Below are 21,927 nucleotides of genomic sequence, written 5' to 3'. Positions count from 1 at the left end.
GGATTTTTCACTACTCTCTAGGTGATTCTAATGTGTAGCTAAGTTTGGGAATTTCAGCATAGATATGATAATAACCTAACTGATCTCTCTGCTTCCTCCCATCGCCACTTCCAAGTCTATTCCTAACACAGCAAATAGAGATAATTTTATATTATAAATCAGATCATAGCTCTGCTAAAAACTTTCCAATAGCTCCCCATGTCAACAAGAATAAAAGCCAAAGGTTTTACAATGGCCTACGTCTTTTTTTATTTCTTTTTAAAAATATTTTATTTATTCACGAGAGACACAGAGAGAGAGGCTGAGGGAGAAGCAGGCTCCATGCAGGGAGCCCAATGCAGGACTCGAACTGCTGAGCCAGCCAGCCCTGGCCTGCAAGGTCTTATATAAACGGTTCTGTCCTTCACTCCACCCTGTCATTTCTCTGATCTCTATTACATGTTGCTCACTCAGTGCTCCATTGACAGCAGCTTTCTTACTTTCTTACTTACCAGGTATCCTCTTGCCCAAGGACCTTTGCACTACTGGTTCCCTTTACCTGAACTGCTCTTCCCCCTGATATCTGTATATAAAATATTAGCTCAAATATCACATTCTTGGGGCACCTGGGTGGATACAGTGGTTGAGAGTCTGCCTTTGGCTCAGGTTGTGATCCTGGGGTCCTGGGATCAAGTCCTGCATCCGGCTCCCTGCAGGGAGTCTGCTTCTCCCTCTGCCTGTGTCTCTGCCTCTCTCTGTGTGTCTCTTATGAATGGATAAATAGAATCTTTTTAAAAGTCACTTTCTGAATAAGGTCCACCTTAACCTCTTTTTAAGTTACCACTGTACTATTCACTTATTCTCCTGTGTGAGGCAAAAGAGTGGTAAGGCGCATGACAGAGACTTCGGATAAGGAAGAGTGGGAAAAGAGCAGATGTGGAGTAAAAATAGAATTCTGATCTGGACACGTTGTTTGAGATGCCCAGATCTAGACACCCAGATCTAATCAGATGTCAAATGGGGAAGAAGTTGGGGCTGGACTACAAAAAAATGGGACCAGATAGGTGGTGTTTAAAGCTTTGGTACTCTGGGGATCACTCAGGGAGAGACGAGGCTGAGAAATGAACCCTACGGTACACCAGTATTTGGAGGTGAGGTAGAGAAAAAATAGAAGAAAACCCAAGAATGGGGGGGGGGGGGGCGGGGGCCCTATCATGAAAGACTTTCAAGGAAGCTAACATGTCCATTGGTACCAGGATGACAGTAAGGACTGACAAATACGCCTGGATTTGGTCTGATGTAAAGTTGCAAAATTTGACCAGGATAGTTTTGGTGTCATGGTGGGGTCAAAGACTTGAAGTCAAAGCCTTGAATCTAGCGGGAAGAAAATGACTGTATATGGCACCTATTCCTGTCTTTTTTTTTTTTAATGATTAATTTATTCATTTATTCATGACAGACAGAGAGAGAGAGAGAGAGAGAGAGAGAGGCAGAGACATAGCAGAGGGAGAAGCAGGCTCCATGCTGTGTTCCTGTCTTTATGTTAACGAGAGTTTTAAATTTCTGGTCCGGGAGCAAAGATCATGGATGGATTTCAGGAAAAACGTTTCTCCCAAGTCCTGCCTCCAAACTCTGCAAGATTTCACGTGTGTGCTAGTTTTTCTGGAGGGCTCTCCATAGCCTCCGTGATATTCGTGCCATTTATCTGAGACCAGGGTGATGAACTGGAGTCCAACAAAGCCTGCAACTCAGGCTGTTACTCGATTCCTGCACGGTCTCTTCCAGGCTCTGAATTTAGTTTCCAACAGACTAGAGGGCTCGTCCTCAGGCCATCTTCCTCTGGGTTTTCGGCCCAGCCTCCTTGGACTCAGCACACCCTGGGCTCCTTATTTAGAGACCATCCACATCCACACTTTTCACTTAGGCTTTCCGGACTAACCTCTATTCACAAGCATTGTCATACGCATCTACCATCCGGGTCGAGCTTCCCGACGCCCAAGTTGTCCTTTGCGTGGGTTCAGAGGGTCTCATCCTGCAGCCCTTAAACCCCAGGCGGGAACCTCCCGGGCTGCACGCTTTCCCCGCCTCCTGCAGCTCCGCCAGCGGCCACCGGGCGGGGGGCGGGGCGGGCCTCCGCGCCCGCCGTTTTGGGGGAACAGCTTTACGACACCTTGACCGTCATTTTACGACAGGCCGGGGTTGCTTTGTGGCTGTCACCTTTCCCCCGAGGTCAGGGTTGGTAGCTACGTCGCGTGTGGTGTGGTGGTTCCTACGACGGCCCGCGGAGAAATGAGGCAGAAGCGGAAAGGTACGGAAGGGAGGGGAGAGGAGGAGGGAGCGCGCGGAGAGGTAGGGAAGGGGCAGACACCTGGGCGGGCAGGTGCCTGACGCAGCTTTTCCCGCGGAAATCCTCTGCCTGAGCCAGTCGCCTTGCCACCTGCCATCGGTGTGTGTGTCGGCTCCAGCCCTTCTGGTTTGACCTGTTGCACTTTTTTTTTTTTTTTTTAAGATTTATTTATTTATTCACGAGAGACACAGAGAGAGAGGCAGAGACACAGGCAGGGGGAGAAGCAGGCTCCGTGCAGGGAGCCTGATGTGGGATTCGATCCCGGGACCCTGGGATCACGCCCTGAGCCGGAGGCAGATGCTCCACTGCTGAGCCACCCAGGTGGCCCCTGTTGGGCCTTTTAAACCTGTCCTTACTCTCTTTCTTTTTTGGCAGTCACGTGGTGTCTTTGGCATAGGTGGCAGGAAAAGCTTTATTCCGAGGTATACCGTCCAAGGAGTTAACGTGGTCAGTTGATTTAACGTGCTGTCGGGTCTCTTAATGTGCTAAATTTTGTTTTAGGGTAATTTCACTTGTTTTGTTTGTTTGTTTGTTTGAGTTTTGGTTTTTTTTTTTAAAGATCTGGGTTCAAAAAGGAAAAAACTCTTGAGTCCTTGGTTCTCTGTGGGACAGTTGTGTGGTTTTTCTCGTTTGTATTACCTCCTGACTTAGGATGGAGCGATTCCATCTTCCCGTTTTCAGCAGGATGGAGTCAGGTTTCAACTTATCTTCTCGCCAAAAAAAAAAAAAAAAAGTTATCTTCTCGCAAGTTCTGAACTTATCTCTGTATATTCGATGTGAGCCGTCGGTCTAATAATGATTGATGGCCATGATAAGCATAGCTACTATTTGTTGATCCTTTGCTAATAATTTTTTTTTAAGATTTTATTTATTCATGAGACACACACAGAGAGAGAAGCAGAGACAAAGGCAGAGGGAGAAGTAGGCTCCATGCAGGGAGCCTGTGTGGGACTCGATCCCGGGACTCCAGGATCACGCCCAGGGCCCAAGGCAGGCACTAAACCACTGAGCCCCCCCAGGGATCCCCTTGCTAATAATTTTGAAGCCAGTATCATTTTCACTTTACAGATGAAGAAGCTGAGGTTCAAAGAGCTGTAAGTAACTTTGTCAGCCCAAAATTGTCCATAGGAAGGGGAAATATGGTCAGGCTGTCTGTGTGTACCCAAAAAAATACAATTAAAAAAAAAGTCTGCCTTTCATCACTATACCTCTGGGCATCAAGTGCTATTTCTTGGAACCACGGCTCCTGACGTACAAGTTACCTGAAGTTGTGTTGTGGCATCAAACCGCATGCCCCCCAGGTAGTCATCTCCTCCCTCTGCCTTGCTCTTCCTCAGGCCAGATAGCTTTATGCTCTTCCCTTCACCTGTCAACAGCCCTGCCTCTTCAGATAATTTATTACCTATCATTTTGGCCACCATCCTCCTGATCCACCTTCATCAATAACTAATATTTGAAAGCACTTTGGCTTTCCTGTATGTTATTTCTGTTGATTCTTACAGTACTCTTGTCAAATGTGTATGTTTCATCCCAATTTGGCAGGCAAATGGGAAATGGGAATACAGAAGTAATTGATCTTCTCATTGTCACACAGCCAGTAGGGGTTGGGAACTAGGGGTGAGAGCCTTTTGTCCAAATGTTTCACTTGAAATCTCATGGGGTATTTATTTATTTATTTAATTATTATTTAATTATTTATTTATTTTACATTGCTGCCTTTCAAGAGTTGTTTAGTGTCAAATTATTTGTATTCTTTTCACCTTCTGAGTCATTTTTGTATCATTTTCTTTATTTTGTGTACTTTTCTTTAAACACTATTTTCATCTTTTTACTCCCAAACTGAGAATATAGTGTTCTCCACTCCATTTAAATGCCTTTGCCTAGTACTTAGTGTACCCTGTAATCTGTTCTTTATCGAACCTTGTCAGAAAAGAAAGCCTATATAGCCTATATTTTCTTGTTAGGCAACACTCTTTCAGAAAGATAAGTAATTCCTATACCTACCGTTGTTCCTTCTGGATTGCCCTCTGTTTTGCTTGTCCACTGTTCACTTTCTTTAAAGACCCCCATGCCATTTCCCTCATGAAGCCTTTTCTTACTAATTTGCATCTCTAATTAGTTTTTGATTTACTCAAGAGCTATACAAGTGGTTTTCAAATCTTTATTTTTATCACCTGAATCCTCTTTTCCTCTCCAAATTATTACATAGAGTTTCAATATATTAAATATGCAAAAGCCAAGCTGCTTTGGTTTAATGAAAAAAGAGACCCTCCCTTTCCTTCCTCTCCTCCCTCTCTCCCTTCTTCTAGCACCACCACCACCAACCGTACTTCTGTTACATGGTCCTTCAAGTGCCTTTTTGGAACTCTAGGAGTACTGAATTACATGGTTTGGAAAGCTTTTAGCCTTTGATTATAATAGACCTTTTTCTCCCGTTAATTTTTAACATCTGTAAAAGGGGCTAACAATAACTACTTTATAGTGTTGTGAGGTTTCAAATGAGATAAAGTAAATGAAAGGGTCTCATAACTGCCAGGCTTTCTCACCTAGACTTCTCTATGATGATTCCATCATCTTTGCATGCTAGCTTTCTCTACAGGCTGGAAGTATACTTGCTGGCAGTTACCAAGCCACAGTCACATGGCTTTTATCACTGGTGAGATACTGGCATTTTTTCCCTTGAGGAAAGAGCTCAGATTGGCCTGAGTTGGGTAGGTGCCCATCCTTGAACCAATCTACTGTAATTGGGATGGGGTCATGTAAGAACATGTCAGCTTCTGCTTGTCAAGTCAGCCTCAGTTGCCAGAAAGTTGTGATGGTGGACAGTCTATATCTTTGTGATGCATTAAGATCTTTAGACAACTGGGATCCCTGGGTGGCACAGCGGTTTGGCGCTTGCCTTTGGCTCAGGGTGCGATCCTGGAGACCCGGGATCGAGTCCCACGTCGGGCTCCCGGTGCATGGAGCCTGCTTCTCTCTCTGCCTGTGTCTCTGCCTCTCTCTCTCTCTCTGTGTGACTATCATAAATAAATAAAAAAAAAAAAAACTTAAAAAAAAAAAAAAGATCTTTAGACAACCAACATTGCTTGTATTACAAAGTAGTATTGTGTTGCTTTGTAGTATTACTTCTGTGGATACCTGGATTTGAGTTTCAACTTTACCCCTTTATGGCATTTTTATGGGACAAGCAAATATTTCTGCTCTATCCACTGCATTCTGAGAGTAATTATAATTCTGGAAATAAAGGGAAGCTATTTTAACCAATTTGGTGCTTTCTGGTACAATTAGATTCTTTCTGTATTCTTTCCTGTATCTATCATTCTTGACAGCATGTTTGCTTCTAAAGTGAGTTCTTCTCATGTATAGGTGAGGCTAGGTTTGTTTTAATTAAAGATACAAAAATATAATCAAACTATAAACAGTAGAAGTTTGGTGTCTTGCAAACTTGACCTATTCATCTGGGATGGTTGGGATAATTTTGGAAGAAAAAAATAAAAAACTTCATGGAGTAATGTGACTTTTTACATTGTTAAATATGATCTTTCCAGGAGATCTCAGCCCTGCTGAGCTAATGATGCTGACCATAGGAGATGTTATTAAACAACTAATTGAAGCCCACGAACAGGGGAAGGACATCGATCTGAATAAGTAAGTGGATCTATAAAAAAAAAAAAGAAGGCAATCCTGTTCTTAGGTGGTAGATCTTTTTAATGAAATTATCAAATACTATGTTTTCTGTCTCACGCTTTGTATTTTAATTGAGAATTTAGCTTTCTGCTCTGCCCTGTCACTCATTTATGGCAAAATTCTCTCATGGCCTAATAGTACTAAGAGCGTCTAATATTAATTTGACATTTACTATGTCCCAGTCACTGTTAGTAGTGCATTGTCTTAGCTCAGTTGGTCATTTTAAAACCTTTGTGAGTTAGGTACTTATATCACCCTCATTTGACAGGTGGGTAATTTAGACAGAGAAAGATTAAGTAATTTGTCCAAGAGTAAGGAACTGGTAGTTGGCAGAACTGGGATTTAGAATTAGATCATCTGTCTCAGAGCCCATGTTATCTCCTGTGCTACATCACTTCACATCTTTGTTCCTCCCTATTGTCTCAGAAGAAGCAGTAGCTCTCTCAGGAAAAACCCTACCATTGGGGTCCTTGATCTAATCCAACCCTTTGCTACTTTACAGCGCCTTTGACTTGTTCATCTGTTTCCTTTCCACAGTTATGTTCAGCTTTGACTTTGCTAAATCCTCAGTTAGGATTTCATCTCCGCATCTTTTGTTTTCATTTGATTGTCACTATGTAGATCTGTTCTAATGAAATAGTTTTCTCCCCACTCCCAGTTAGGTCATCAGTGATCTAATCACCAGTGTGGGCTTTTTTTAGACTATTTCCTGTTGCTAGAGATACGGCAGTGTTTTATCACTTCCTTGGAATATTGTGCTTAATAAAGTTTTGCTAACAGAATAAATAAGTAACTATCTTGACTGTGGAGTTATGTTTTGCTGATTTTTCTACCCTTTGATGATTTTCTGTCATTGATGGCTATGCCCCTAATTATACAAGTCTTTTATTTATAGTGAACATTTCTACTTCCTGTATATTTTTGTCAGTCTCTTTAATTTATCTCGAGTTTATGCTCCATCTTCCTTAAACCCAGCCTCTACGCAGATGTCCTCTTTGCTTAATTGTGTTAACCTTCACCTAGGCTTGAAACTCTTTTGTCCTCTTCAAATTGTTCTTGTTAGGTCCAATTAGTATTTAAGTTTTACTTACTCTCTTTTCATTATGACTGTCACTTTCATTTCCACAACCAACTCCCAAATCCATCCCTTTGTAAACTTGATTCTAGACTACTGCAGTAGCTTGTGCTTTAGCCTCTTTTTTATCTCTTACAGGTTAATTGTTCCTCGTCTCATCTTTTATCATGTTATTTCCCTGTACAGGAAAGTTCAGTATGTCCTCAGCACTTAAGAAATTGAATACAGACTCCTCAGCTCATTATGTAAAGCCTCTGGGTCTGGCTTCAGCTTTCGCAACTTTTTAAACTTCTGTACCTTTACATTGGAAGTCTCCTGCTTTCTGTCAAGTCTACCCCTATATCTTTAAATATGTGCATTCCTGTTTTTGCATCTTCACATAAGCCAGCCTGTTTGCTTTCAGTGGCATCTCCATGTCTGCCTGAAGCCAACTCTTTTCTGTAACTGTTTCCCCAGCACACACTGAGTTCCTCTCTTGAACTCTGGACACATTCATTATTATATGGGTGTTTTATCACATGTGTTTTTATCATTTAACATTTTTTTTTGTGAATGCCTATCTGAAAACATGCAGACATAGAACATGAAACAACTCTACCTTATACCTTCTGGCATAAGTACTTGGGTAGTCTCTTTATAAATCAGATACTGGGTTAACATTTTTTGAAAATGATACAAATACCTCACAATATTTTTAGGTGGATTAAAATGAGAAATTAAGGTGACTGTTAGGATTTGCTAAGCAGTCAAGAAATGAGAAACCAATAAAGTTACAGAGAAAAGCAAGGACCTATTTAATTGGGTTGAAGATTATTTCTGGGGATTAGAGATAGAATTACAATCAGGAAGGGATAGAATTGAAGTGCTGATCATATTCTATTCCTTGGAGTGTACATGTGTTTCCTTCATAAATGTTAAAGTACATTTACACGTTTTATGTTCTGTTTTTTATGTAGCTACTATTTTATATTAAAAAAAGTTTTAAAACACTTCTAAAAAATTTATAATTCATTTACTATTTGGTTCTGCACACCTTTCCTTTATTTTTATTTATTTATTTATTTATTTTATGATAGGCACACAGTGAGAGAGAGAGAGAGGCAGAGACACAGGCAGAGGGAGAAGCAGGCTCCATGCACCGGGAGCCTGACGTGGGACTCGATCCCGGGTCTCCAGGATCGCGCCCTGGGCCAAAGGCAGGCGCCAAACCGCTGCGCCACCCAGGGATCCCCACCTTTCCTTTAAATTATTTTTTGTTTGTTTGCCTGCTCTAAGACACACAACTAGGCATGATACCTGCTATCCACCCACCCAGGAGACATTTCGCAATGTCAAGAGACATTTTTAGTTAACAATGGGAAGTGGGGTGCTGGTGGGTACCAATGAAGCTGCTAAACATCCTATAGTATAGTAAATAGTCCCTCACAACAGAATTAATCCCAGATGGTATAGTGTTGAGGTTGAGAAAAGGGTAGAACCCTCTGAAGCTACTGTACTATTTTGAATGAGACCTACCTTGTGTCACTGTCCTAGGACCGTTCCCTATAGTCATCTTGTTTTCTTTTCTTGTACTCCAGGGTAAGAAGAAGTCACTGCTGCATTTTCCTGATTTTCTTCTATTTTTCTGATACTCACAAATGTTAAAGCCACTGTTGTCATCTGGTGAAAGGATAGGGGAGTGACAGAAGTTGATGATGTTTATAAGTCATTCTTTTGATAGTATGCTTGAAATATTATGATCTTGATAATGCTAGGTACTTTATTTTCAGGGTGAAAACCAGGACAGCTGCCAAATATGGCCTCTCAGCACAGCCCCGCCTAGTGGATATCATCGCTGCGGTCCCACCTCAGTATCGAAAGGTCTTAGTCCCCAAGTTAAAGGCAAAACCCATCAGAACTGCCAGTGGGGTGAGTAATTTGATTCATGAAATACTGTGTTTCTGTTCTGCCAGAAATCTTTGCTTGCATGTGTAACACCCAGGTGGTGAGGTGGAAGTAGGGGAGTCAGTTTAATAAAATCCATTATATTATGATATGTGCTGTAGTAGAGACATGTGTAGAATAAGGTCATAATGAGGAAAAACAATCATTGTACTTGAAGGAGTAGATGATGTTTTGATGTCCTTGAAAGTGTAAGTTGAGGCTTAGTGATTATCACATTGTTGGCCATTTTATGCAAGTGACTTTTACTTTATTTTTAAAAGATTTTGCTTATTTATCTGAGAGAGAGCATACTTGTACATGTATGCATGCGTGCGCATGAGCAGAGGGAGGGATAGAGGGAGAAGGAGAGAGACCTTGCTGAGTACAGAGCCCAGTGCTGGGCCTAATCTCATGACCCCAATTTCATGAGCTGAAATCAAGAGTAGGAAACTCAACTGACTGAGCCAGCCAGGTGCCGCTTGTACTCTTAAAAGGTAATTAATGGTACAAAGTCATTCTGTATATGGTATTTGTGAAGCAGCTTTCCCTAAAAGAGACTAGGGAAAGCCCAAGAGAAAGTATGGCACTTGTTTGACATATAAATGACGCCCATATAAGCAGAGCAGGCTTGAAGAGCAATGGGAGCAAGGGCAGAAGGAACTAAGGCACAGAGGCAGAGATGTAAGAGGTACGATTTGTTCAGGGAACAATGAGTACCTCAGACCGCCTGGAGTTGATAATTCATTTGAGAAAGCAGCAGGACATTAGATTGAAGAGTTAGTTTGGGATCACCTTGCAAAAGATCTTAAATGTCCTGCAAAGGACCTGAGTAATAGGAAACTCTTAAAGATACTTGAGAAGGAGAGTGATATGAACAAAATGGATTTTTCAGAAAATTAATTTGGATACAAGATGTAGAGTAGCGTGGAGCCAAGAAGACCAGTTAGGATACTCTTGGTTTGATCTAAGTGTGAAATGTATTAAGAGCTGGAATTAGGGTAGGGGCTCTAGGATAAGAAGGATGACTGTGAAAGATAGGATTTGAACCCTCATAAAACTTGGTACCTATAATTGAATTGTGTATTTCTTATATGATCATAGAAATTCAATCTGTTATTTGGATGGGAGTATTATACTTGTGGTAATTACAGTTTATGTTGACTTGTTTGGTGGCTATTATCTCCTGGATCATACTGGATTTGTGGCTAATTAAACCCTAAAACTTTTTTATACAATTCATTTTTATCACCAATCATGGTCTCTTCTTTGTACTTACGTGTTTTTTGTTTTATTTATTTGTACCTCGTATAAAAGATTCTTTAAGAGAAACTAATACAGTTGAACAACATGGGTTTGAACTTCATGGGTCCACTTACCGGCAGATTTTTTTCCCAATGAATACAGCATTATAGATGTATTTTCTTTATGATTTTCAGCTTACTTTATTGTAAGAATACAGTTTATAATATCTATAAATTACAAAATATGTATTAATTGATGGTTTCTGTTACCAGTAAGGCTTCTCAACAGTAGGCTGTGAAAGTAATTAGGTTTCTGGGGAGTCAAAAGTTATATTCAGATTTTCAACTAAGTTGAGGGGTTGTCACCACTAACCTCTGCTTTGTTCAAGTGCCAACTATAGTTTCAAACCCCTCACTTCCCATTTTTCCCCTCAGGGTAACCACTTTTAACTCTTAGCTGATTTCTTGGCATTTCCTTCCATTATCCCGAAATAACACGCTCTGTAGATACAGTCTTGAATTTTTAGTTTTCAGCATTATGTATGAGCTTGCCACTATGGAAGACAAAGATTTATCAACCTTTCAATCTGAATAATAAACCAGGCTTCCATGACACCATTCTCTCTCCTTCTCCTACCTCTGATTCTTTCTTTTCTTTCTTTGAGATCTGTTCCTATTTTGCTTGCCTCTAAAAAGTGATTTTTTTTGTGGTCCTGGGTCCGCTGTTTTTAGTACCATACATGCCTTCTTTGGTGATTTCATCCATTGACATTTCTAAATATTGTTATATGCTGACTTCCAGCTCTGACCACTCCCCAAACATCAGGCTTTGGTCAAAGTACCTGATAAACATCTCTCCTTTGCCTATATACCCTCATGTATAACATAACCAAAACTAACCTCAAACTTGCTCATTTATTTTTCTTGTTCATGGTACCTCTGTACACTCAGTTTCTAAAAGATGTGAAATGCATTGTCCATTCCTACCACACATTCCTAGGAATGTTTTGGCCTTCATTATTTCATGTTCAGACTATTTCGGTTATTTCCTAACTAGTCTACGTTTCATACCTGCACCAAATCCATCTTTGACAATATCACCAGAGTGAACTATTAAAAATATCAGAAGTACAGGGAGAGGTTGGATGATGGCAGAGAAAGAGAACCCTAGGCACACCTCATCCCATGAATACAACTAGATAACTATCACATCATCCTAAATACCCCAGTAATTGACCGGAAGAATTACAGAACAAACTATACAACTAAAGGTAGAGAGTGGGCCACATAGGAAGTGCAGAGATGGGTTTTGAGAGAGAAAGAGATCATGGCCACTGTGGTGGGGAGAGAGCCCCAGTCACAGAGAAGGGTGAGAGACAGACTAACACTGTCATACCAGGGAGCCCACAGAGAGCGTTTACAGATACCTAGCATGAAAGATAGAGTGGCTAGAACACAACAGCAGAACTGACACAGCACACACCAAGAGACTCCCCAAAGCACCAGGCCCTGGGGAGCAGGGAGTGATGTATGGGAGGGCAGTACAGGACTTCTTCTTCATAAGGCCATTAACCCTCAAGATCAGAAGACATAGCTGACTTTCCTCACATAGAGAAACAGGCACAGAGACACAGAGACTTAGACAAAATGAGAAGACAGAGAAATTTATTATCAAAAAAGAAAAGAAAAGGACAAGGCCATGGCCAGAGATCTAAGCAAAGCAGGTATAAGTAACACACTTGATGGAGTACTTAAAGCAATAATCATAAGGATGCTCACAGAACTTGAGAAAAGAGTAGAAGACTTGAATAAGGCACTTAACATAGAAATAAGGAATAACATAGCAGAGATAAAGGGTTCAATAAATGAAATGAGAAACACACTGGATGGAATGAACAGTAGGATGGAATGAACAGTAGGATGGATAAAACAGAGGAGTGGATTACTGACCTACAAGACAAAGTAATGGAAAAGAATCAATCTGAATAAAAAGAGAAAAAAGAATTATGCAAACTGAAATACATTTAGGGAACTCAGTGACCCCATCAATCTTGCATTCATTAAAGGTGTCACAGAAGAGGTAGAGCAAAGGAGGCAGAGAATTTGTTTAAGGAAATAGAAGCTGAAAATTTACCCAATTTGGGGAGAGAAACCGATATCCATACCCAGGAGTTACAGTAAATGCCCAATACAAGTAACAAAAGCAGAAGCAGATCCATACCAAGACATATTATAATTAAAATGGCAATAAGTAGTGATTTTAAAAAATACATATCTTAAAAGCAGCAAGATAGTTATATTCAGGAAACACCATAAGGCTATCAGGAGATTTTTCGGCAGAAACCTTATAAGCCGGAAGGGAGTGGCATGATATATTCAATGAGAAATGGGAAAAGTAGCCAAGAATATCTTACCCAGCGAGGCTATCATTCAGAATAGAAAGGAAGATAGAGTTTCCCAAACAAAAACTAAAGGAGTTCATGACCATTAAAACCAGTCCCATGAGAAATATTAAAGAAGACTCTTGGAGTGGAAAGAAAGACCAAAAGTGATGGTATGAAGGTAGGAAACACAAAACCAGTAAAAATGAATATTATTGGAAAAAATCAGTTAAATAACCCACAAAATAAAAGGGAGTTAAAAAAATGACACCATATACGTAAACTGTGGGGAGGAAAGGAGTAAAGAATGAGTTCAAACTTAAACAACCGTCAACTTAACATAGACTGCTATAGGCAGAAGATTTATATATAAACCTAATGGTAACCACAAGTCAAAAACTAATAGATATGCAAAGATTAAAGAGAAAGGAATCCAAATAACTAAAGAAAATTAACAAACCATGAAAGAAAGAACAAGAAGAAAGGATCAGAAAAAAATGTCAGGAACAACCACAAAACAAGGAATAAAATGGCAAATAAGTATCAGTAATGACTTTGAATATATAAATGGATTAAATGCTCCAAAAGATATATGAAGTCAGAATAAATTAAAAAACAAGACTCACCTATATGCTGCTCACAGGAAACTAATTTTAGATCTAATGACATCTGCAGACTGAAAGTGAGAGGTTGGAGAAACATTTATTATGCAAGTGGATGTCAAAAGAAATCCAAGGTATATTGGACAAAATAGACAAAGACTGTAACAAAAGACAAAGAAGGACACTATATAATAATAAAAGGGACAATACAAGAAGATAAACAATTGTAAATATTTATGTACCCAATATGGGAGCACCAAAATATATTAAACAGTTAATAACAAACAAAGGACTAATACATAGTAATACTGTAATAGTAGGGAGCTTTAACAGGCCACTTACATTGATGGACAGATCAACCAGCCAGAAACAAGGAAGCACAAACACATTGGACCAGATGGATTTAACAGATATATTCAGAACATTCCATCTTAAAATAGCAGAATACACATTCTTTTCAAGTGTACGTGGAGCATTCTCTAGAAGAGATCATATGCTAGGTCAGAAAATAAGCCTCAACAAATTCAAGAAGATCAAAGTCCTACCATGCATCTTTTTCTGACCACAACACAATGAAACGAGAAGTCAACCACAAGAAAAAAATCTGGAAAGATTACAAATATATAGAGGCTAAATAACATGCTACTAAACAATGAATGGATCAATTGGGAAATAAAAGAACAAAAATTAAAAAGTACATGAACACAAATAAAAATGAAACACAACAATCCAAACCTTTGGGATGCACCAAAAGTGATTCTAAGGAGAGGAAGTGTATAACAATACAGACCTACTCAGGAAGCAAGAAAAATCTCAAATTTACAAGCTACTCTTACAGCAAAAGGAGCTAGAAAAAGAACAAATGGAACCTAAAAGTAGCAGAAGGAAGGAAATAAAGATTAGAGCAGAAATAAATTATATAAAAACTAAGAAAATAATAGATCAATCAGGAGCTGGTGCTTTGAAAAAAAAATCGATAAAATTGATAAACCTCTAACCAGACTTATCAAGAAAAACAGGAGAAAGGACTCAAAATCATAAGTGAGAGAGGAGAAATATCAACACCATAGAAATACAGTAATAAGAGAATATTATGATAAACTATATGCCATCAAATTAGACAGCTTATAAGAAATAAATCCCTAGAAACATATAAACTACCAAAACTGAAACAGGTAGAAATGGAAAATTTGAGGAGACTGATTACCAGCAAAGACATTGAATTAGTAATCAAAAAACTCCCAACAAACAAAAGTCCAGGATACAGTTGACTTCACAGGCAAAATTTACCAAACATTTAGAGAATTAAGAGTTAATACCTATTCCTCCAACTATTCCAAAAAATAGGAAGGAAAACTTCCAGATTCATTTTATGAGGCCAGCATTACCAAAAGCAGATAAAGACACCATTAAAAAGAGTCAGGTCAGTATTCTGATCAATATAGATGATAAAAATCCTCAACAAAATACTAGCAAACCGAATCCAGTAATACATTTAAAAAAATCATTTCCCACAATTAAGTGAGATTTATTCCTGGGTTGAAATGGTGATTCAGTATTCACAAATCAATCAGTGTGATACATCACATCGGTAAGGGAAAGGAAAAGAACCATATGATTATTTCAGTAGACCCGGAAAAAGCATCTGACAAAGTACAACATCCATTCATGATAAAAACCCTTAACAAAGTAGGTTTAGAGGGAATATACCTCCGCATAATAAAGGCCGTATATGAAAAACCTACAGCTTAACATCATTTTTTAAAAAGATTTTATTTATTTATTGAAAGACACAGAGAGAGGCAGAAACACAGGCAGAGGGAGAAGCAGGCTCCATGCAGGGAACCTGACATGGGACTCGATCCCCAGTCTCCAGAATCATGCCCTAGGCTGAAGGCAGCGCTAAACTGCTGAGCCACCTGGTCTACCCTAACATCATTGTTAATGGGGGAAAACAGAGCTTTTCCTCTAAGATCGGGAAAAAGATAAGATGTCTGATCTCACCGTTTTTATTCAGCATAGTACAGGAAGGCCTAGCAGCAGTGATCATACAACAAAAAAATAAAAATTTTTCAAATCAGTAAGAAAGAAGTAAAACTTTCACTATTTGCAGATGACATGATAACTATATGTAAAAAAACCCAAAAGACTCCACCCAAAACCTGCTAGAACTGATAAATGATTTCAGTAAAATTGTATGATATAAAAATCAGTGTAGAGATATCTGTTGCATTTTTATATACCAATAATGAAGCATCAGAAAGTGCAATTAAGGGGCACTTGGGTGGCTCTCAGTTAAGTGTCTGACTCTTGATTTCAGCTCAGGTCATGATTTCAGGGTCATGAGACTGAGTCCTGCCTGGAGTTCCACACTCAGCATTGAGTCTGCTTGAAATTCTCTTTTTCCCTCTGATCCACCCTTCCCCCATTCACTCTCTCTTTTTCTCTCTAAAATAAATAAAAATCTTAAGAAAATGATATTAAACAATCCCATTTACAATGACACCAAAAAACAATATCCCTAGGAACAAATCTAACCAAAAGGTGAAAGACCTGTACTCTGAAAACTATAAAACACTGATGAAAGAAATTGAAGAGGACACAAAGAAATGTAGAAACATCCCATGCTCATGGATTAAAAGAACAAATATTGTTAAAATCTCTATGCTACCCAAAACAATCTACACATTTAATGCAATCCCTATCAAAATACCACTAGAATAAGCAATCCTAAAATTCATATGGAATCACTAAAAGACTCCAGATAGCCAGAGCAGTCTTGAAAAAGAAAAGCAAAATTGGAGGGATCACCATTCTTGACTTCCAAGTAATATTATAAAGCTGTAGTAATCAAAACAGCATAATACTGACACAAAAATAGACCCATAGATCAGTGGAACTAGCATGAAAAGCCCAAACATAAACTTAGAACTGTATGGTCAATTAATGTTTGAAAAAGTAGGAAAGAATATACACTGGGAAAAAGTCTGTTCAACAAATGGTAGTTGGGAAAAACTGGACAGCAACATGGAAAAGAAAGAAACTGGACCGCTTTCCTATGCTATATACAAAAATGAGTTCGAAATGGATTAAAGACTTAGATATGAGACCTGAAACCATAAAAATCACAGAAGAGAACAGAGGCTGTAAATTCTTTGACATTGGCCATAGCAGCTTTTTCCTAGATATGTCTCCTGAGGCAAGGGAAATAAAAGCAAAAATAAACTGTTGTGGCTGCATCAAAATAGAAAGCTTCTGCACATCAGAGGAAACAAGAAAACCAAAAGGCAACCTACTGACGGGAAAAGATATTTGCAAATGATATTAGTACCCAAAATATATAGAGAACTGATATAACTCAACATCCAAAAAACAAATAATCCAATTTAAAAGTGAGCAGAAGACGTGAAGAGACATTACTCCAAAGAAGACATCCAGATGGCCAAAAGACATGAAAAGATGCTCATCATGATTTGCCATCAGAGAAATGCAAATCAAAACCACAATGAGTTATCTCCTCACATTTGTCAGAATGGCTAAAAGCAACAACAGAAGATACAGCAGGTGTTGACAAGGATGTGGAGAGAAAGGAACGCTCTTGTACTGCTGGTGGGAATGCAAACTGGTGCAGCCACTGTGGAAATAGTATGGACGTTCCTCAAAAATTTTAAAATAGGGCAGCCCCGGTGGCGCAGCAGTTTAGCGCCGCCTGCGGCCCAGGGTGTGATCCTGGAGACCCGGGATTGAGTCCCACGTCGGGCTCCCTGCATGGAGCCTACTTCTCCCTCTGCCTGTGTCTCTGCCTCTCTGTGTCTCTGTGCTCTCTGTGTGTGTGTGTGTGTGTGTGTGTGTTTCTCATGAATAAATAAATAAATAAATCTTTAAAAAAATTTTTTTTAAATAGAACTGCCCTACAAACCATTAATCACACTACTGGGTATTTACCCAAAAGAATACAAAACACTAATTCAGAGGAGTACGTGCACCCTGTTTTGTTTTGTTTTGTTTTGTTTTTAAATATATATATTTTTTAAAGATTTTATTTATTAAAAAAAAAAAAGATTTTATTTATTTATTCATGAGAGACAGAGAGAAGGAGGCAGAGACACAGGCAGTGGGAGAAGCAGGCTCCATGCAGGGAGCCCAACGTGGGACTCGATCCCGGGTCTCCAGGATCACACTCCGGGCTGCAGACGGAGCTAAACCGCTGAGCCACTGGGGCTGCCCTGTTTTGTTTTTTTAGCATTATTTACAATAGCCAAATTATGGAAGCAGCCCATGTCCATTCATCTATGAATGAATAAAGGAGATGTGGCATACACACAAACACACACAACACACACACACACCATGTAATATCATTCAGCCATTAAAAAGATTGAAATCTTGCCATCTGACATGGATGGAGATAGTATCATGCTAAGCAAAATGAGGCAGTTAGAAAAAGACAAATGCCATATGATTTCACTCCTATGTGGTATTTAAGAAAAAATAAATGAGCGAAGGGGAAAAAAAAAGAGAAAAATGAAGAAACTGACCTTAAGTATACAGTATTAACTGATGGTTACCAGAGGGGAAGGATTTAGGGGGATGGGCTAAATAGATGATGGGATTAAGGACTGTTGGTCTAAAAACTCATTGCAAAACCCAAGGTCACCTAGATTTTCTCCTATGTTATAGAAGTTTTATAGTTTTTTGACTTTACATTTAGGTCTGTGATCCATTTTGAGTTTGCATTTGACTTTTTGTTTTGCTTAGAACATAGTGATTATTCTTAGTAGTATCAGTATTAAATAACAACAACTACCATATGTTGTTCACCTGTTACATACTGGCCTGTGTTTCTAATTTAATCCTCAAAACAGTTTTGAGGGGTAAGTAGTATTGTCTACATATTACAAATAAGAAAATACCCATTTAGGGACAGAGAAAAGAGTCAAACCTACATCTCCCAAGTCATGACTGACTCCAAAGTCATTGCATTTTCTACTTTATTGGTGATTTTTAAACTGTATTTTACAAAACTAGGATTCTTTAGAAGTCTTTTGGAGCTACTGTGGGGAATAATAAATAGGGAAGGCATAGAAGCAGGTACGTCTCTATTTCACCCAGGGCTCTAGCTTTTTATCTCTTATAAATTGAAGTTCTAAGTAAAATGTTACTTGAAAGAGAGGTCTACTGCTTAAAACTTTGAAAACTGCTGCACTTTTCTTCCCTGGTCCACCTTACCCTATCTTCTTAGCTCAATTAACTATTTATTTATTTACTTACTTACTTACTTATTTGAAAGAGAGAGAGCACGCGTGCACAAGCAGGGAAAGGAGCAGAGGGAGAGGGACAAGCAGATTCCACTGCTAGCACAGAGCCAAATGCGGGACCCAGTCTTACAACTCTGAGATCATCACTTGAGCTGAAACAGAGTTGGGCACTTAACCAACTGAGCTCCCCAGATGCCTCATCAATTAACTCTTATTCAGCACAGGCTCTTAGCAACTCAGGTAGGCTTCCCTGACTTCCCTGGTCAAGGCTAATTACCTTCTTCAGCATTCCTAGTATTTTCCACATGCTTCTAACCATGTGGTTTTGAAATAGCCTGTTTCTATGTGTCTTGCTCCCCTAGGTAGGTACGATTTCAGGGGACAGAAGCAGTGCATTAATATTTTTGTAGTCTCAAGGCCCAGTTTGCTCTGTGAGGCTTAGAACCTGGACTATATACTGGGCCCTCAATAAAGACTGTTGAGTTAGACTGACCTTATCAGTGGTATATACAGTTGTGGCTTATTTTAAATGTAAACATTTGTTTGAAAATCTAAATTTTTCAGATTTGCAATTTTTTAAAAATTTTGTACTTTTTCTAGAATACTAATGACTTAAATTTTAATAATTTTTTAAAGATTTATTTATTTATTTATTTATTTATTTATGATAGACAGAGAGAGAGAGAGAGGGAGGCAGAGACAAAGGAGGAGGGAGAAGCAGGCTCCATGCCGGGAGCCCGACTCAGGACTCGATCCCGGGACTCCAGGATCACGCCCTGGGCCAAAGGCAGGCGCCAAACCGCTGAGCCACCCAGGGATCCCCTTAATAATTTTTATTGTGAAAAACAATCGAACTTAGAGAAAAATTGAAGGTCTAATATAAAGAACATTTTCCCCCTGAACCACTTGAGAGTATGTTGCAAAGTAAGTTGTATTTGAATACTTTAGTGTGCATTTCCTAAAAATAAGGACATTTCTTTATATCACCACAATACAGTGTCAAAATCAGGAATCTGGGACATCTGGGTGGCTCAGTGGTTGAGCGTCTGCCTTGGGCTCAGGGCATGTTCCTGGAGTTCCAGGATGGAGTCCTGCATCAGGAGCTTCCTGAAGGGAGCCTGCTTTTCTCTCTGCCTATGTCTCTGCCTCTGTTTCTCTTTGTCTTTCATGAATAAATAAATAAAATCTTTAAAAAAAAAATCAGGAATTTAACACTGATAAGTACTGTCCTCTAATCCTCAGACCTCATTCAAGTTTCACCCACTGTTTCAATAATCTACAGAACCCAGTTCAGAATCACATGTTGGATTTGGTTGTCATGTGTCTTTAGTCTGGACACTTCTTATGTTTTCTTGACTTCATTACAGTAACACTTTTGAAGGTTTCAGGCAGGTTATTTTATAGCATGTTCCTCAGTTTAGTTTAATCAGATGTTTCCTCATAATTAGATTCATGTTATGCATATTTAGCAGGGACATCACAGAAGCTAATCATGCGTTCTTATTGTATCCTATCAGGTGGTATAGGTATATAGTTTGAATTTGTCCTGTCACTGATAATGTTCTTTTTTTCTCATTGAGGTAAAATTGGTATATAACATTATATTAGTTTCAAGTGTATAAGATAATAATTTGATATTTGTATACACTTAAAGTGATCACAGTAATTTTCATTACCATCCATCACCATACAATTGACCCTCTTCACCAGTTTGGTCCATCCCTTAGTGACCTCCCTCCTTGATAACCCCCAGTCTGTTCTCTGCATATATAGGTTTTGTTCTGTTTTTTACATTCTACATATAAGTGAAGTCATATGGTATTTGTCTTTCTCTGACTTACTTCATCTACCATTTAATACCCTCGGGGTCCATCTGTGTTACCACAAATGGCAAGATTTCATTCTGTTTCATGGCTGAGCTATATTCCAGTGTGTGTGTGTGTGTGTGTGTGTGTGTATGTAGCATACCTTCTTTATCCATTCATCCATTGATGGACACAAGTTGTTTCTATGTCTTGGCTATTGTAAACAATGTTGCAGTAAACATAGGGGTGCATATCTTTTCAAAATAGTGATTTAATTTTTTTTAGAATAAATACCAAGAAGTGGAATAACTAGATCATATTGTAGACCTATTTTTAATTCTAACCTTCATACTGATCTCAGTAACTGCACCGGTTTACAGTCCCACCAATAGTGCATGATGGTTCCCTTTTCTCTACATCCTCACCAGCACTTGTTATTTCTTATTTTTTTCATAGTAACTATTCTAACAAGTAATATTTTATGGTTTTAATGTTCATTTCCCTGATAATCAGTGATGTTGGACATCTTTTCATGTGCCTGCTGACCATCTATATGTCTTTAGGAAAATGTTCAAGTCCCCTGCTCATTATTTAATCATATTGGTTTTTGCTATTGAGCTGAGTTTTTAAATATATTTTGGAATTAACTCTTTATTGGATATATGAATTGCAGATATTTTCTCCCATTCAATAGGTTGCCTTTTCCTTTTGTTGATGGTTGCCTTTGCTGTGCAGAAGCTCTTAATTTTGATGTAGTCCCATTTATTTTTGCTTTTGTCACCTTTGTTTTTGGAGTCAGGTCCAAAAGTTCAACACCCAGATGACCAATGTAAGGGAGCTTCTGCTTGTGTTTTTTCTAGAAGTTTTATGGTTTCGGGTCTTACATTCAAATCTTTATTCTATTTTGAGTTAATTTGTGTATTATGTAAGATAATGGTCTGCTTTAGTTCTTTTGTTTGTGGATGTCCAGTTTTCCCAACTCAGTTTATTGAAAAGACTGTCCTTTCCCCATTATATATTCTTAGCTTCTTTTTGTAAATTAACTGATCATATATGAGGGATTTATTTCTGGGCTTTCTTTTTCTGTTCTGTTATCTATTTGTCTATTTTTATGCTAATACCATATTGTGTAGTATAGTTTGAAATCAAGAGACCATGCATGACACCTTTATCCTTGTTCTTCTTTCTGATATTGTTCATTTTGATCAAGGTAGTATCTACCAGGCTTCTCTTATGTAAAGTTAATCTTTTTCACTTTGTAATTAAGTTTATGTGGTGACATACTTTGAGACTCTGTAAGTATTCTGTGCCTTATCAGATTTTCTGTTTGCTCATTCATTTATTTGTATGAATGGATTAGTGGTTTCCTATTTGGGGGGTTATAATCTGTTACTATCATTATTTATTTTGATGCTCAAATGATCCCTTATTTGGCCAGTAAGAACCTTTTCAGGCTGGTTTCTATATCTTTCTAAAATGTCCCCATCATTTTTTGAGCAGTTTATAGCTTTCTGTTATAATAAAATGTTCCATGTTCATCTTGTCCTTTATTTGCCCCAGGTCTGAAATAAGCCATTTCACTAAGGAGCCCTGCTTCCTTTCAGTGAAGAAGGATATTTAGAAACCAAG

The 21,927-nt window shown here is 38.7% G+C and overlaps 2 protein-coding genes across 4 annotated transcripts in view; one reads left to right on the top strand and one right to left on the bottom strand.

Moving 5' to 3' along the window:
- Positions 1–2,163, bottom strand: part of NUGGC (nuclear GTPase, germinal center associated) — a 54,166-nt gene extending 52,003 nt beyond the window's left edge. For 2 of the 3 annotated variants that reach the window (XM_025462994.3, XM_035719042.2), the window contains exon 1: positions 1,919–2,163. Coding sequence is in view for 1 of the 3 variants with exons in the window: in XM_035719042.2 (XP_035574935.1) it covers positions 1,919–1,946 (28 nt within the window). In the remaining 2 variants the exon portion in view is untranslated. The remainder of the gene's footprint in view (positions 1–1,918) is intronic. The other variant, XM_025462997.3, reaches the window with a different exon arrangement.
- Positions 2,144–21,927, top strand: part of ELP3 (elongator acetyltransferase complex subunit 3) — a 92,385-nt gene continuing 72,601 nt past the window's right edge. Inside the window, exons 1-3 of the mRNA XM_025463000.3 lie at positions 2,144–2,287; positions 5,875–5,974; positions 8,858–8,996. Coding sequence (XP_025318785.1) covers positions 2,269–2,287; positions 5,875–5,974; positions 8,858–8,996 — 258 coding nt within the window. The 5' untranslated portion in view covers positions 2,144–2,268. The remainder of the gene's footprint in view (positions 2,288–5,874; positions 5,975–8,857; positions 8,997–21,927) is intronic.

Source organism: Canis lupus, chromosome 25, assembly GCF_003254725.2.
Source record: "Canis lupus dingo isolate Sandy chromosome 25, ASM325472v2, whole genome shotgun sequence".
NCBI classification, from domain to species: Eukaryota; Metazoa; Chordata; class Mammalia; order Carnivora; family Canidae; genus Canis; species Canis lupus.
Note: the sequence above shows the minus strand (reverse complement) of the source record. Positions and strands in the feature narration are given on the sequence as shown.